At 40.0% G+C, this 15,841-nt stretch overlaps 1 protein-coding gene across 2 annotated transcripts in view; it reads right to left on the bottom strand.

Moving 5' to 3' along the window:
* Nucleotides 1-12,740: 12,740 nt before the first annotated feature.
* The window catches only part of PCDH19 (protocadherin 19), a 107,228-nt gene continuing 104,127 nt past the window's right edge, over nt 12,741-15,841 (bottom strand). For both annotated transcript variants that reach the window (XM_047765551.1, XM_047765550.1), the window contains exon 5: nt 12,741-14,901. In XM_047765551.1, the coding sequence (XP_047621507.1) occupies nt 14,312-14,901 (590 nt within the window). In that variant the 3' untranslated portion in view covers nt 12,741-14,311. The remainder of the gene's footprint in view (nt 14,902-15,841) is intronic.

Raw genomic sequence — 15,841 nt, forward strand, 5'->3', positions numbered from 1 at the left:
CAACATCCCTGATTATTCACAAAATGCACATCAAAACTACTATGAGGTACCACCTCATACCAGTCAGAATGGCCATCATTAATAAGTCCACAAATAACAAATGCTGGAGGGGGTGTGTGGAGAAAAGGTAACCCTCCTGCACTGTTGGTGGGAATGTAAATTGGTACAACCACTATGGAAAACAGTATGGAGATACCTTAGAAAACTATATATAGAACTACCATATGACCCAGCAATCCCACTGCTGGGCGTATATCCAGACAAAACTTTCCTTGAAAAAGACACATGTACCTGTATGTTCATTGCAGCACTATTCACAATAGCCAAGACATGGAAACAACCTAAATGTCCATTGATAGATGATTGTATTAAGAAGATGTGGCATATATACACAATGGAATACTACTCAGCCATAAAAAATAACCAAATAATGCCATTTGCAGCAACATGGATGGAAGTAGAGACTCTCATACTAAGTGAAACAAATCAGACAGAGAAAGAAAACTACCATATTATTTCACTTATATCTGGAATCTAATATGTGGCACAAATGAACCTTTCCACAGGAAAGAAAATCATGGACATGGAGAACAGACTTGTGGTTGCCAAGAGGGAGGGGGAGGGACTGGGAATTTGGGGTTAATAGATGCAAACTATTGCCTTTGGAATGGATAAGCAATGAGATCCTGCTGTATAGCACTGGGAACTATGTCTGGTCACTTGTGATGGCGCATGATATTGTGAGAAAAAGGAATGTATACATGTATTTGTGACTGGGTCACCATGCTGTACAGAAGAAAACTGACAGAACACAGTAAACCAGCTATAATGGAAAAAATAAAAATCATTATATTAAAAAAAAAGAAACATAGAGCTTTAACTTTAAAAAGTCAATGTGGAGTTCCCGTCATGGCTCAGTGATAAACAAATCTGACTAGGAACCATGAGGTTGCAGGTTCAATACCTGGTCTCGCTCAGTGGGTTAAGGATCTGGCATTGCTGTGAGCTGTGGTGTAGGTTGCAGACATAGCTCAGATCTGGCATTGCTGTGGCTGTGGTCCAGTTCCAATTGGACCCCTGGCCTGGGAACCTCCATATGCTGCAAGTATGGCCCTAGAAAAGACAAAAAGACAAAAAAAAAAAGTCAATGCGCTGCAAGAAAAAAAAAAATAAAACTGGTGAGTGAAAAACAACTATTGGGAAAATAAATTATTTTTCCCATGGATTTTTAATGCTGAAATATAACAGTGAATTCATATGTTATCAACAGGAAAAGAGGCAACACCCCAAGTATAATGAGTAAGCTGAGCTGAAAACTTTGGGGAGAGAAAAGTTGACCATCGTATACCAACACCATAACCTATAGAGTGTTACACTTCACCAGTAACTCGGTGATTTCTACATTTCCTTAGTAGATTTTTTCCCAATTCTGAAATTCATCTTTCCTCTTTTCTCTACCCCTCAGTGTTTTTCAGTCTGCAAAACCTGGAGATGCCTCCTATTTCTGGACCAAACTATGTTGTGAGTCCTCTGATTACGAGGAAACTAAAATGTCAGAATTCCAAATGTTATAAATGTGATTGTAAAGATAAAATTAGTTAATTAATATTTTTAAAAAGAATTCCTCCCCCAAAAAAACAGAATCTAGCCAGGGTTCCCATTTCCCTTTATTCTCTATGAAATACAAAGCCCAAGTGTATTGACAATTACTAAAGCTGTATGATGGGGGTATCACATCCATTACACTATTCTCTTAACTACTATATATGTTTGAAATCTTTCATAATAAAGTTCAAAAATTCAAGGCCCAATTTTCAGGTACTACTTACTCTGCTTCCAGCCTTCTACCAACAGGTAGGAATTCTAAGTTGTTTAGATGGCCCTGAATCTTAGAAGTGTCATCACACATTTGATGATTGCAGAGCAGACAAGAGAGGGGATTTTGCCTACAGTCCATTCATGCAAGGAATACTGCTCAAAAAAAATGGATGGGGCTGTTCTGACCCATTAATTACTTTTCACAGGGCCAATTAGAATTCTCTTTTGCCTCATTTAGCTTAGAGAAGAACAAGTATCTCCGTAATCTGTACATATGAAAGAGAACAAGTTCATTATTTCAAAATGCTGCATATCACATTACTCTACAAGGTGACAGGCACTACTAAAGGCATGGTTATCGAGAGTCTGTATAATCACCTGATTAGAAATACCTGATATTGAAAACATTTCAATTCTAATTGCCTGCTTCTCTCCCATATGGCCCTTTTTTTTTTTTAACTTCTCACAGTTACCTTTTCTCCCCTCCTCGTTTCCAATTCTGTCTCACCTTACCTACAAGAACCTCACACCTCCCCAGCATTTTACAATTGTTCTTGCCTCTCCACAGTCTTATTTATTGATATTGATATCCTCATTGGGTCTACAAAGGTACAGTGAAGAAAGTATCCAGATTGGATCACTTCTCACCCTCTCCATGGCCATCACCCTGATTCAAGCTACCATTTTCTCTGGCCTGGATTTTATTTATTTATTTATTTATTTAGTCTCTTGTCTTTTTAGGGCCACACCCAAAGCATATGGAGGTTCACAGGCTAGGGGTTGAATTGGAGCTGTAGCTGCTGGGTTACACCTCAGCCAGAGCAACATGGGATCTGAGCTGCGTTTGCAACCTACACCACAGTTCATGGCAACGCCAGGTCCTTAATCCGCTGAACGGGACCAGGATTGAACTTGCATCCTCATGGATGCTAGTTGAGTTTCTTAACCACTGAGCCACGATGGGAACTCCTGGCCTGGAGTATTGCAGTAGCCTCCTAATTGGTCCTTCTGCCTCTGCCTTTGACCCTCTGCATTCCATTAGTCGTGTGATAGTATTAAACTCAGAGTCAGATTATCACTCTGCTTAAACCTGGAGATGCCTCTTATCTCTGGACCAGAGACCCACCTGGCTATTTATTCAGCTTCTTTAGGTCTTTATTCATAAATGACCTTCTCAGTGAGGCCTTCTCTGGTTGCCCTAACAAGTTCAATAAACCCCAAGAATATCTCCTTTCCCTAATTGATTGTTTTGTTCTCCTTAGTATTTTTCACAATCTGAAATAATATGTTTTATTCATTTATCTTATTGTCCATCTTCCTCACAGAATGTAAACTCCATGAGGGCAAAGATTTCTGTCTATGTTGTTCTTTAGTATATCTCAAGCATCTAACACACTACCCATCAGTAAAGTGCTCAATTGGAGTTCTGACTGTGTCACAACAGGACCAGCAGTGTCTCTGGAGCACTGGGGCACAAGTTCAATCCCTGGCCTGGCACAGGGGATTGAGAATCCCATGTTGCTGTAGCTATGGTGTGGGTCACAACTGCCACTTGAATTTGATCCCTAGCCCAGGAAATCCGTATGCCACAGGGCGGCAAGAAAAAGAAAAAAAGTAAGTGCTCAATTAATATTTGTTGAGTAAACGAATGAATCAGAAACCACAACAATAGGTACATGTGTGTATCTGTGTGTGTGTTGGTGTTAGTGGGACAGTTGGTTGAGGGATAGGGCAGGAAATAGTATTATATGATCATCTTCCGCAAATCGACCATTTTCCAATTTATAAACTCTTCTCTCATTCTTGCCCTTTAACCTCCAGTCATGTAATAAGATCTACCAAGTTTTATTTCTAGCACCATTGCCATGGTCCTAATTCAGGTCCTCAAACCTCAAGCCTAAATTTTAGCAAGATTCTTCCACTTATTCTCCCAGTGTCCATCCCACTGTCAATCTATTATTCAAAAATCCTTGTACTGGGATTTCCCATCGTAGCGCAGCAGAAAATGAATCTGACTAGGAACCATGAGGTTGTGGGTTCAGTCCCTGGCCTCGCTCAGTGGGTTAAGGATCCCATGCTGACGCGGCTCAGATCCCGCATTGCTGTGGCTGTGGCATAGGCCTGTAGCTGTAGCTCCAATAATTAGACCCCTAGCCTGGGAACTTCCATATGCTGCAAGTGCAGCCCTAAAAAAAAGCAAAAAAAAAATCCTTGTACTCAGCAAACACTCAGAAGTGATGTTTTCTGAAGACACTCAAATCTTGTGCAATGTGTAATGGGCCCAGGGTTGTAGAGGTAGATATAATACAACATGAGGCTCAGAGAGAAGGAGGGTGAACACAATTAGATTTCTTATGAAGTTCGGAGATAGATTAGTATTGCAGAAAGAAGAAAGGCAGAGATGGGCTGAAAAGGAAAATCATTAGCCCAATTTCTCAGACACAATGGTAAGCACTAGAATGAGAAGAATCAAGAAAGAGTAGGGGAAAAGGACTATACTATAAGATTCAAGCTTCAGCATTCTCCTTTAAAATTTTTTAAATGTGTAGGTGACATCATCTGAAAATTCAAACTATTGTGCTATGAAACAAGGATATCTCTTTCTTCCTCTGAGTTGTGTTCTTTGAAAAGATTCATTTTGTGAAATAGGGTTGGAGATTGAATTTTTGTTAAATTGTGCTTTACTTGTCATGTATATTTATGTACTTATTTACATACATATGTGTGACCATTATATACATTGAGAAAGGAAAACAAAGAGGTAGAACTTGTTTTGTGATTCATTGGTTTTTTTTCTCTCTTTAGTGGTCATGGAATTTATTTTCAAGCTCATTTCCTGCTAATCAAGTTTAGATAAATGCTTCAGTTGTACTTCAAAGGGAAGAAATATAAAAAAATAAGAAGTGTGACATATAAAGGGGACATTGGTGTGAAGCTTCTCAAGATCTGGGCCTGTAAGTAAGGCATTGTGTGATACTGAAATGTCTCTAGTTAGAGTGCTTACTTCTCAGGTTTGGGGGTAGGTTGCTGTGCATATGAAAGCTGAGGGATCTTTGGGGAATGCACAGTATCCTTGGAAATATAAAAAAAAGTGTTTGTGTACACCACTACAATGGTAAAGTTTAGTAGTTGCAAAAGAGATCATCCAGCCTACAAAGCCTAAAATATTTACTGTCTGGTCCTTTGCCGTCAAAGTTTACTGATCGTTGGCATACAAAGTTGAATAGGAAAATCTCAGAGTGCATTGCAGGTAACAAAGATAAGTGTTGTTTGTGAAAGTTTTGTTTCAGTTACACTTTTGTGTGTGTGTGTGTGTGTGTGTGTGTGCATGCGCACTATTAAATTGATGCAAAATGCATTTCTTACTATGGGAAGTAATCACCCCAAATTGAAAAGCACTCTTGTAGTCCATGTCAAGGAGTTTGGACTTCATCTTAAGAGAAACCATTGACAGGTTTTAAGCAGAGTTGTGATTTAACCAGCTTTTGTTTTAGCAAGATCCTTCTGGCTGCAAGGTGAAGAATGTGATAAAAAGAGGGAGCACAGATGAGAGGAGGCAAATTAGAATACTATTTCAGTCGTTCAGATGAGGGATGTTGTGGCCTGGGCCACAGTTGTGGCAGAGGAAAGCTCATCATTTTGGAAAAAGCTTCTCTGTGTTAATTTGGGGACATAAAATGCCTCTGTCTTGGTATCTTACATTCCATATTTTTCTGCTAAAAGGAAAAAAAATGAATGCTTGGATAGTGTTGGCAAAACATCTCAGTGCTTAGCATTGCCTCTAATTCAATTCTGACATCCAAAACCCTGAAGAACTACATCCAAGACTGAGAAAGTTCCAGACCAATGAGGCAAACTGGACAAGATAAGTTCAATATCAGGAATTTTCAAATGGGTTGGCCATTAAATTCTTTATATAAAGGCCTCCTCTGGGGGAACATGCTAGATTCATTACTAAAGATTTTATGCCTGTAATTGGGATCATTCCTCTCCTTCCTTCCCATTTTTCTTTGTCTGACCTCAATTGCTAGTTTAGCTCCATGGCAAGGCCCTTGCTGACTAAGAAGGACCAGACAAAGGGCCTTTGAGGGCCTATCAACACCTCTTAGACCCCACCTGAACTATGAGGCAGGCGTGGGAACAAATTCCTTGGCCTCTGGTGTCCAAGGGCTCACAACTGATTCAGCCACTTTTCCCAGCTATTTTTTTTTTGACTCCTTGATATTTTTCCTTGCAACAATGTGGGTTTCAATTTCTTTTTCAAGTATGCCTCCCCTCCCACCACCACTACCACCTGTTTTTAACCTTCAACCTCCCTCACCCTCAACCAACTTTCCAGATGCAAAAAAAGTCACCAAGGCCTGTTGTGAACATCTTATTGGGATCAACTCCAGCTGTGCTGACCTGTAACACACATGAATACATCCTTGACAGATTGTTTGAAACCCAGAGGGACAGATGAATATAAGGTTACAAGACCTTCATTTCAAGGGCTGTTGACTAGCCAGAGTGCGCAGATTCTAAAAGGAGCCATAGTTTCATCGTGCATGACTAATGCAACTTGAAAGACAGGCACTGGGTGTAGAAGGGGTAGGGAGTTGCTTATGAGGCTGATCAAAAGCCCTCAGGCCTAAAAATCCCACTGCTGCAATCACTTCTTTGGACCATGACACTGAGTTTGCAAAGATCTCAGTTAAAATGCCAATACGTTCTTCAGATGGATAAATGCCTTAAGACATTGGCATCCATTGTTAATACTCTAGTAAGGAAGAACTTAGCAGGTGGATTGCTTATCCCTTAAGAGTAGTTGAGAAGAGTAATGATTTCTAAGTAGACAGACATGATTTTGAATTATAGCTCTGCTACTTAGTAGTCGTGTGACCTCGGGCAAGTCTCCTAAGCTCTCCAAGCCTCAGTTTATTTGTGTATAAAGTGGAGATATCATCATCTATTACATAAAGTTACTGTGAGGATAAAATGAGATGATGTTTACAAAGTGTCTGGCACACACAGTACATGTTCGATAAAAGTATAACTCCCTTAAACCCTAGCAGAGAAAAATCCTAGAATAGATAGGATTAGGCTAAATTTTAGAGATAATTCAAAATGGAAAGGGAAATAAGGGAGGGCTTATGAGAGAGAAGACAGCTCTGGGTGGGGAGAGGATTGCATACTGGAAAACCTAGACAGGTAAGGGAAATTAAGGCTTGGGGCACCTAAGGAAAGTCAAGACACTGAAACACAAGGAAAAGGAGAGTAGGGAAAGTGTTGGGACCATTTTCCCAGCTCCCTTCTCACTTATGGGCACAAATAGCAGGGGTTCCCAACAGGGCTTAGTGGACTCTCTGCAGTGCATTGATCCTTGAAAGAGTGGGGTGGGGTTTCGCCAGAGAGCCAGGAATTGCACATAACTGACAGAATCTAATGTCACTTCCCACCTATCCTCCTTCTTCTCATCAAAAATAGTACATGGATGAAGTGTCAGACACACGCAACTAGGTCATTTGGCAGCATCTAGAAATGTTAAGACCTAAAACTCTAAGATAACATCTCTCTGACTCCATCTTGGAGAATTTTGCTTGGAGGAGTAAGGGTCCCATTTCCTTAACAAGATGGAACATGCCTCTCTCAGGCATATCTCTACACTGAAAATTAAAAAAGAAAAATGATCATCCCTATCTTTGTCCCTGGAGCAGCTGTCACCTCCTATCAGAAACTGCCCTCTTAAGCACCAATTCTCACCATGGTTTCTTGACTCCCATATGCAGCAAATCAGTGACATATTTGAGGTAAGTCACAAGAGCTTTGTTCACCAAAATTAAAAGGGGATTATTTTAATGATTTGTTGTTTTGTTTTATAAACTCAAATAGCTTTAAGATTATGACTCTAATCTTGTCACTCCCCCACATTAGGTAGAGGGGCACAGTAGTGGTCCATGACCTTGGATATACCTGTGCTGCATTCATGAATGCCCTTCATCACATGAGAATTTATTTTCTCTTGCTCATTCTTTGAAGGATGTTATTTCATTTATTTTAAAAATTTTATTTTTATTAGAGTATAGTTTATTTACAGTGTTGTGTCAATTTCTTCTGTATAGCATAGGGGCCAGTCTATACACACACACACACACACACACACAATCTTTTAAAGGAGGAATTAACATTTCTTTGGGGGCCAAAAAACAAAAGGTGAATGGAAGAGGATCAAAAACCTTTTCTTTGCGCACTTAGTGTGGACTAACCCAGAAGCACTCATAATACCTCCTATGACTTAATGGCCTCCAAGCAAGTGATAGACCAGCCCCGTCCAATATACCTTTATGAATATCTGTGAGTCTGTAAACATCTGCACATACATCAGTATGTACTTGTGTGTCCCAGCATGTCTGTGTCTGCTCTCTGATGTAACACCTGCTAAACTGCAGCACCAGAGAGATGGTTGTTGCTGTGACTTCAGGGCTAATTCTGGGGAATAAGATGCAATCTCAATTTAATACAGGTAAGTAGAGATAACAGAATGATGGAGATCCAAGGAAGCGGTGGATTTCTTTGAGATCACTTTTTTTTTTAATTGTCCAAAGAGAGTAGGTCATGCTGAAGCAATTTAGCCTTTAACCACTAAAGGTGCTACGTGGAAATGATCTGCCATGATTCTATTTTTCCTCTACTCTGATTTTTTTTTTCCTGCCAGTTGCAGCCAGAATGAATACTTATAGCACAAGTACTAAGTCCCAGAGAATAATAGTTTGGATAAAGAAAGCTTGTCAGGGCTTTGACTGCAGCCTTGTTATGGGCAAAGTCAGAGCCTCTCCTGTTGCTTCACTTTCATATCTGAAGGCATCAAAGGGGCATGCAGGTCATCTTTGTTTTAAATTCTCTTTTCCCCTGCTGTCAGTCTCTATTTTCTCACCTTTTTTAAATTAATTCTTCAGAGAAGTCCCACTGTGAAGTTGGCCTGAAATGGTTTAAAGAATGGTTTTAGTGCTCTTGTATAAAGTACCACCCAGGAAAGTCTTTACCACTCTGGATATGAATGGATCTTTCTCCTCAGGCAAAGGTATTGACTAGGATGGGAAGGAGGGGAGGTACTCAGGAAAGGACTGAAGCCTGATTGAAGGAAGAGGCCTCTCTTAATTGGAGAGTTGGAGATTGTGTGAAATGAAAACAGCAAGAAGAAATCCTTTGGGTCCAAACATCAGTGACCCCACTAAGGGCTGGTTCCTTCCTAGACCTAACAGTCAACCCACCCCACCCCTCCCGACCCAGCCAAACAACACCCTCCCAGACACAAATCACTAAACAATAACTTTTCCATAATAGCCTTTAATACTAAAATGCATTAAATTTTTGAAGCAGAGAAAACACATTTAAGGGGAAAACAACCACCAGATAAAAGGAAACAATGTGGCAGGTAACACCATTTAAAACATAACTGTAATAATTTAATAAAGCTGCTTTATCATTTTGATAAAATAGACAGAGTGGTTATTCTTTTTTGTCTTTTTTTTCTTTTTACAATGATTCAATCACTGTGAAAATGTACATAACATACAGATCAGCATATACAACAATTTCATCTTCATATAGTCAGCAACAGAGACTGCTTAATGAGACATACTGTACTTGCATCCCTCTAAATTTCCACCCTGGTTTGACAGGTAAACAGTAATAGTGTCATCAGGCTCATTCCCCTCACTAGAGGAGCGAAGGCATAAGCCTTTTGCAACTAATACCTTAGCATTCAAATAGCACAAGGAGGTATTTGTTGCTGAATTTCTAGCTCAAGCTAGTCTGGCTCTTGGTCATTAAAGTCTGTATCCTAGCCTTCCTCAGCTGAACGCCAGTAAAAATCTACTTAACCAGTGCTGTAAGGGTGTTAGCTGGTTTGTTTGCTAAGGTTGACAGCAACTTGCAGTTAGTAACAAGGTCATCTTTAATTGCCAACACAGCTGGAGCAACAATCAGCATTATCAGTTTTCCCTAATGACCTACAGTGCTTTCCAATCAAGATCAGGTTTTCGTGGGTTGTTCTTTACCAAGAGCGCCTTACAATATATATTTCAGACAAGGTGGTTGATTTTTATTCATTTGACAAAAGCAATATGAGTTCTATTGGAAATTAATTCACTTTTGCACAACATGTGACCCACAGGCCAATTCCAGCTTCACAAGAAAACAAAGAGCTGCAACAACTTCATTAGGACAATGTGTTTTGCTCTGGAATATTTCATTATCAATATAAAGCCACCCGGTCCCAGCCCCACCCCCACACATCCCCTTTGAATATTACTTTGTTACATACTTAAACTAAAGAACAACATCTCAATACACTTCAGTGTCAGCAGATACAATTTGACTCATGAAATGACATCCTTAAATGTAATTTTACCAAGAAGGCAAACACTAGGACTGTATACAATGGACTTCTTAAGCTCATTTATGCTAGTTTTTCAAAGTCAGTTAGGGTCTTATTACCCTAGGTAAAGAGCCAAGTAGACCAGACTTTTCAGGATGCTTTGGGGAAACATTCCACAGCAAAATGATCCCCATAAGTGAATTGGAATTCCAGCCAGAATTTCTATTATGTACAAGAATAATCTTTTTCCCACCCTGGATGCCCAATCAAGCCATCACTACACCCCTGCCTCTCCCAGAACTGCCCTTGGTTATTACTGCTTCAAATGGACCACTTGTGTTTTGCTTATTTATAGAACAGAACTATATGAGAAGTTCAACTGAATTCCTGTCAAACATTCAGTTGTATGCTGAGGTAACACTATTGGGATGGTATTCTAGGTGGTTTCCAATTTTCAGAGATCTAAGTTGTATTCTGTTAACATTTTTGGTTAGTGATCAGTGGGACACCGTGGTGATGAATGAGTTGAAACGGGCACCTTAGGCAGGTTTACACTGGAGTAGCGATACTCAAGGTGCAGCCTCTGAACCAGCTGCATCAGTATCAACTGGGAATGTTGAAGTAGGCAAAGACTCAGGCCCCACCCTAGATCTACTGAACCTGAAACTCAAAGTGTGGGGCCCATCAACCTGTGCTTTAACAAGCCCTCAACCTTTACTGGGCATCTGATCCATATGGATTGCTAGATCCCCCAGAGTTTCTGCTCCAGTTGGTCTGAGTAAGGACAGCTAATTACCATTCCTAACAAGTTCCCAAGTGGTGTTAGTGATACTGGTCCCCCAGGGGTTACACTTTGAGAACCACTGCCCTTCAGGAACTGAGGGGTCCCTTGGTCCATTACCTATTTGGGCAATAATGTGGACCATAATTGACTCTACTGGCTTTGAGAGAAGGCATGGTAAGTTTCATTCTGAACAGGCTCATAGACTAGTCAGTATAGAGAAAAGAAAAAAGAGAGTCTACAGAGCATGGCTCCCTTCTTCCTATTCCTTATATATAGTAAATTCCCACATTGGGGGAAAAGCAATCAATCAATGCAAACTAAACCCTTTACATTGCATGAAGACGTTCACCTGCTCAAGGACATGCCCGAAACAGTTGTTAGGAAAGCAAGTCATGCCTCAACATCAACTCCTCCCCAAAAGGGACATCAGAATAAATGGAATAGAACTCCCTAAGATTTAGGAACTGAAATTGCTCCCTCATATCTAAATGGATAGCATGTTTAAAGAGGGAAAATGAAGAATATTTGGCCCTCTGGCCTTTGTGGCTTTTCATCAGACATGTTGAAAAAAAGGGAATAAAACATGAGCCAAAGGGAAATTTAGGATCCTTGCACAAAACTATTTGGAGGAATAGCCTACCTATAAAACCAGCTTACAAAGCCCTCCTAGGATGCACTTGTGCTTCTGGGAGGATGTATACATCAGACGACCGTAGAGAGGGGAAAGAAAGATATTTTCTTAATGAAGGGAATTCTCTGAACATGCTCAATAAAGGGCTTGGAAGCCAAAAAATGTCTGACTGCCCACTGTGAACAAAGTATTTTGAGAAGGAAAAAGGATTGGTCTATCACTTGAAACTGAATTCTGAAAAAAAAAAATTCAAGGAAAAAAAACACAAGAGAATAGCAGAATCAATGTCTCTTCTACACTAACAATTTTAAACTTGGCTGGTAAATGGCAGCCAGTGGCCTCTCTGACTCAACAGCCACATAACATTGAATGTTCCCACTTGCCACAATCTTTTCAGCTCCTTCATTCCCACTGAGCATAGTAAGAAATACACCTGTACAAAAACTGTAGAATCTGACTTGAAAGCGACCTTGAGGTGGAAGCTAACAACATACTATCAGGATGGATCAGGCGAGAAACAGTCTAAATTCTACAGGCAGCCATCATAACTTAAATTAAAAAAAAATAATTTTTATTGTGTTAATCAAATAGTCTATTAACTTGCAAACAGAAATAAATACCCAATGCAAAATTGACTACTAAAATGAAATGAATCAAAGAGGGAAAAAAGGGAGAATTAAATGAGCCAAAATGAAGATGCGATGGTAATTGATTTCTAATTGTGTCGGTTTCAGAGGGATATTTGCAGCCACACCAATGTTTTGCATGAGGTAGTATTCAGCACTGAATAAGAAATACGGATGAATTTGTTACTTCATTATAAGTTCTTTTTCAGAAATATTCTCCTACCTAACCCCATCCCCACTTCTTTACCCACCCATCTCCCTCAAAACCCTCCCTCCCACAAGAGAAAATGTTCCTAGTAACTTTGAAGCCAGGAACTCAGGCAAAAATGACTAAAACATTTAAAAGAGCTGACTTATCTACCTAAACTTAAGAAAATAAATCCTTTTTTGCATTCTAGTGCTCTAACCTCTAAGCCTTATTTTCTGGGTACTCTTAAATTTCAAAAAAAAAATGAAACAAATGAGAACATAACCACAAAACTTTTTTCTCTAGAAACAAATATTTTAAGACCAAGGCAGAGCAAAGGTGACATATTCATTTATTTTTAAATAATGAACTCTTAGGCTGCAAGAATACTCTGTTGGCTAGTGAATATTAACAGACAATAAATGGGGGAGTTGGAGGAATGTTAACCCAACAAAAAAAGAATGTGTATAACGAACCTGTTAATTTTTTAAAAAGGTGTATTCCTAGCCTACAGCAAAGCTAGCTAAATATAAGGGATTTTTAATAGTTTCCTGTTCACATTTTTAATTTAAAAAAGTATTAGTCATAAAAAGATGAGTTCAAGTGTCCAAGTGTCTCCATTTAGAAGGCACAGTAATTGGATTAGTGATGCTGTTACCTGTTACCTGTCTTTTCCTAAATGTACACTTTGTACTGCTTACTCTATCCCTATTTAGAATCCTACAATACAGAGCAACATGGAGTTCTCAATTCCAGCCCATGACATGCTTTGCAGTTTAATTCTAATCGTGATTGGGAAACACTGAATCAGGAAGTATGTGTTTGAAAAGATGCTAATTTAGAACTCAAAATAGATTCAGTCTTTTTGAGTTCTAGATGATTGGAGATAGGGAATTTCTAAGCCTGGAAACTGATAACTTCAGTAACTACTTTCCTGCTCAGGGCCTGAAAATTAGAAAAATTGATCTCATAAAACTTTCAGCACAGTATTTCTGACAACTGCAAATTAGATAGCAGAATATCCAAAAATGACTTTCTGCAATGATCTATCACAGATCCAGGCAGAAGACTGAGAGGCAGAAAAAATACTCTGCAAGGCAGTGAGCAACCACTACATGGGTATCCTCCATGAGTATTCTTCAAGTACTCAATCTATATGTGTGGTGTTACTCCTTCACTTGCTGTCTCAGTTGTTTGCACTTTGTTTTTGTCTGCAGTTTTTTTTTTTTTTAAGAAAAAAAACACACCAACCTCTAAAAGCCTTTTGCCATCACCACACACAGAGCAATTTGCAATATCAAATACAACAATAGCACAGCTAGCAAAAGGGTTCTTAAAGCAGGGGTGTCCACAGCAAAGTAGTGGCATTGGAAAGTACTCGAGCTTCAGAAACAACCTTTTTGGGGCTCGATTTCACATCACTGGATCAATGAATAGTACACAATAATGACCATTAACTTGTCTACACTACAAAACAGCGGCGAGCTTATTAAAGGTGTCCAGAGCTTTTTTTTTTTTTTTTGGACTTTTTTTTTTTTTTGCTTTTTTAAAATGTAATCCTCCACAAACAATTGTAATTTTTATTATAATTTCAACATAGAAAAATATATAAATTCAAACACTTAATACATAATACTTTTCACAACTGAATTTGTCTCTGTTTCCCCAACATCAAGGCCCCATGAACAAGTCAAGCCAAAGCTAATTTGCTCCAATGGAACACCCCTGCTGCCTGTTGAAACGAGAGGGATTGTCACAGAACGATAGTCATTTATAAACAATACATTTAGGGAAAGCTCTGAAATACAGCCACTCAAGAACCAACCACTGGTGAGCAATTAAAATGATCAGCTCCTGCTTCTTTGCTAGCGAGCATGGTTTCTCTCTCTTCTTCCCCAGGATTGGTTTAGAGAACGATATCCTTCAGACGCTTCACGCCAGGAGAATCTTTGTCGCGGCCCTCCTTCAGAATGGGGTTAACCTCATGCATGACTTTCTCGCCATCAGCTCCACGGGGCTCAGCTTCAGAGGGGCGAGAAGGGCCATTGTTGACATACTGCTCCAGATCGCGGGCCGGGGGCGCCAGGGCAACGGTGTAAGACACAGAAGGCTTGGTAGGCAGAGGGCTCTTAAGGTGCAGAGGGGAAGTGACGGGGCTAATAGCCTCACAGCCATTGCCCGCCTCCCGGATAGCGCTGTTGACCTTGGGGCTGCAGATGGTCACATCAACAGTCCTCCTGCCTTTCACAGAGGGCCTCTCCTCAGCTGGGTGGTCGCTGACATCCTTTCCAAAGGTTGCGAAAGTCCGCTTGGTGGGGCCGCAGTCGTCATAAGCTTCAACATCAGCAGCAGTAGCTTCAATGGACAGCGCAATGATGTTCCTCACGTGCTCAGGGGACTTGGAGCGGGTGGGCATGGGGTTCCGGGGCATCCAGCACCTGTCAGAGTGGCCAAGAATCCGGCATTCTTCCCTGCAATGAAATCCTTCATTCTGATCTGTTTGGAGAAAATAAAAATGTCAATTTCATCAGCATTCCCCAGGAATCACTGTTATCCTCAGTGTTCTGTTTTCTTAGGTATCCACAGACCCTTTTGGGAAATGATACTTTTAGATAGTCCTTTATTGCCTTTTGGAGCAAGTGTGAAGAATTGGATTTTTAAATAGCTCTAGATCTACCCCTGAATATTCTCCCTCCACTTTATTACTATTATTTTTGTTGTTGTTCCCACTGCCGACAAAACTAAAAACCTAAAGGGTAGCACGTTATGATGAAAACATATATATTTTTAAATGTTTAAGGTGCTGAAAGTCAGGATTTTTATAACAACTCCTGCCAAGAATGAACTATGTTTGAAAGTGGTTCAGTAGAAGAGGGAGTGGAGGCAGAGCAGGGAATCCAACAGTACATCTGAGAAGTTCTTGGCCATGTTTCTGAAAAATAGCGCAGTCAACCACATTCCCACCCTACCTGTCAATTGATATATTGTGCTCAATTTTAGATTAGTATCATTCTTTTTGAAAACCCAATCATATCACTTATTTCTTTTTTAATTTTATAGTCACACCTTTGGCACATGGACATTCCTGGGGCCAGGGAGTGGATCCAAGCCACAGTAGTGGCAATGCCAGATCCTTTATCCACTAAGCCAGGCTGGGGGTGGAAACCATGCCTCTGCAGTTGGTCATATCACCTTTTTTGACCACTAGTCCCAACTGCCAGTCTCCTCACCTATTTACATGACTTAATTTCCCATAAGAAGGAATATACTGAGATTGCTTCCATCCATCTGACCCAAAAGCTTCAATTGGCCCTATGAACACATCACTCATAGGCTGAACATCATTTAAGTTACCCAATTAGCCATTCCTTACCTTTATCTGTAGTTTCATTAGGGTCTTTAGGGCTACACCTGCAGCATATGGAAGTTCCCAGGA

This window comes from Phacochoerus africanus, chromosome X (assembly GCF_016906955.1).
Source record: "Phacochoerus africanus isolate WHEZ1 chromosome X, ROS_Pafr_v1, whole genome shotgun sequence".
NCBI classification, from domain to species: domain Eukaryota; kingdom Metazoa; phylum Chordata; class Mammalia; order Artiodactyla; family Suidae; genus Phacochoerus; species Phacochoerus africanus.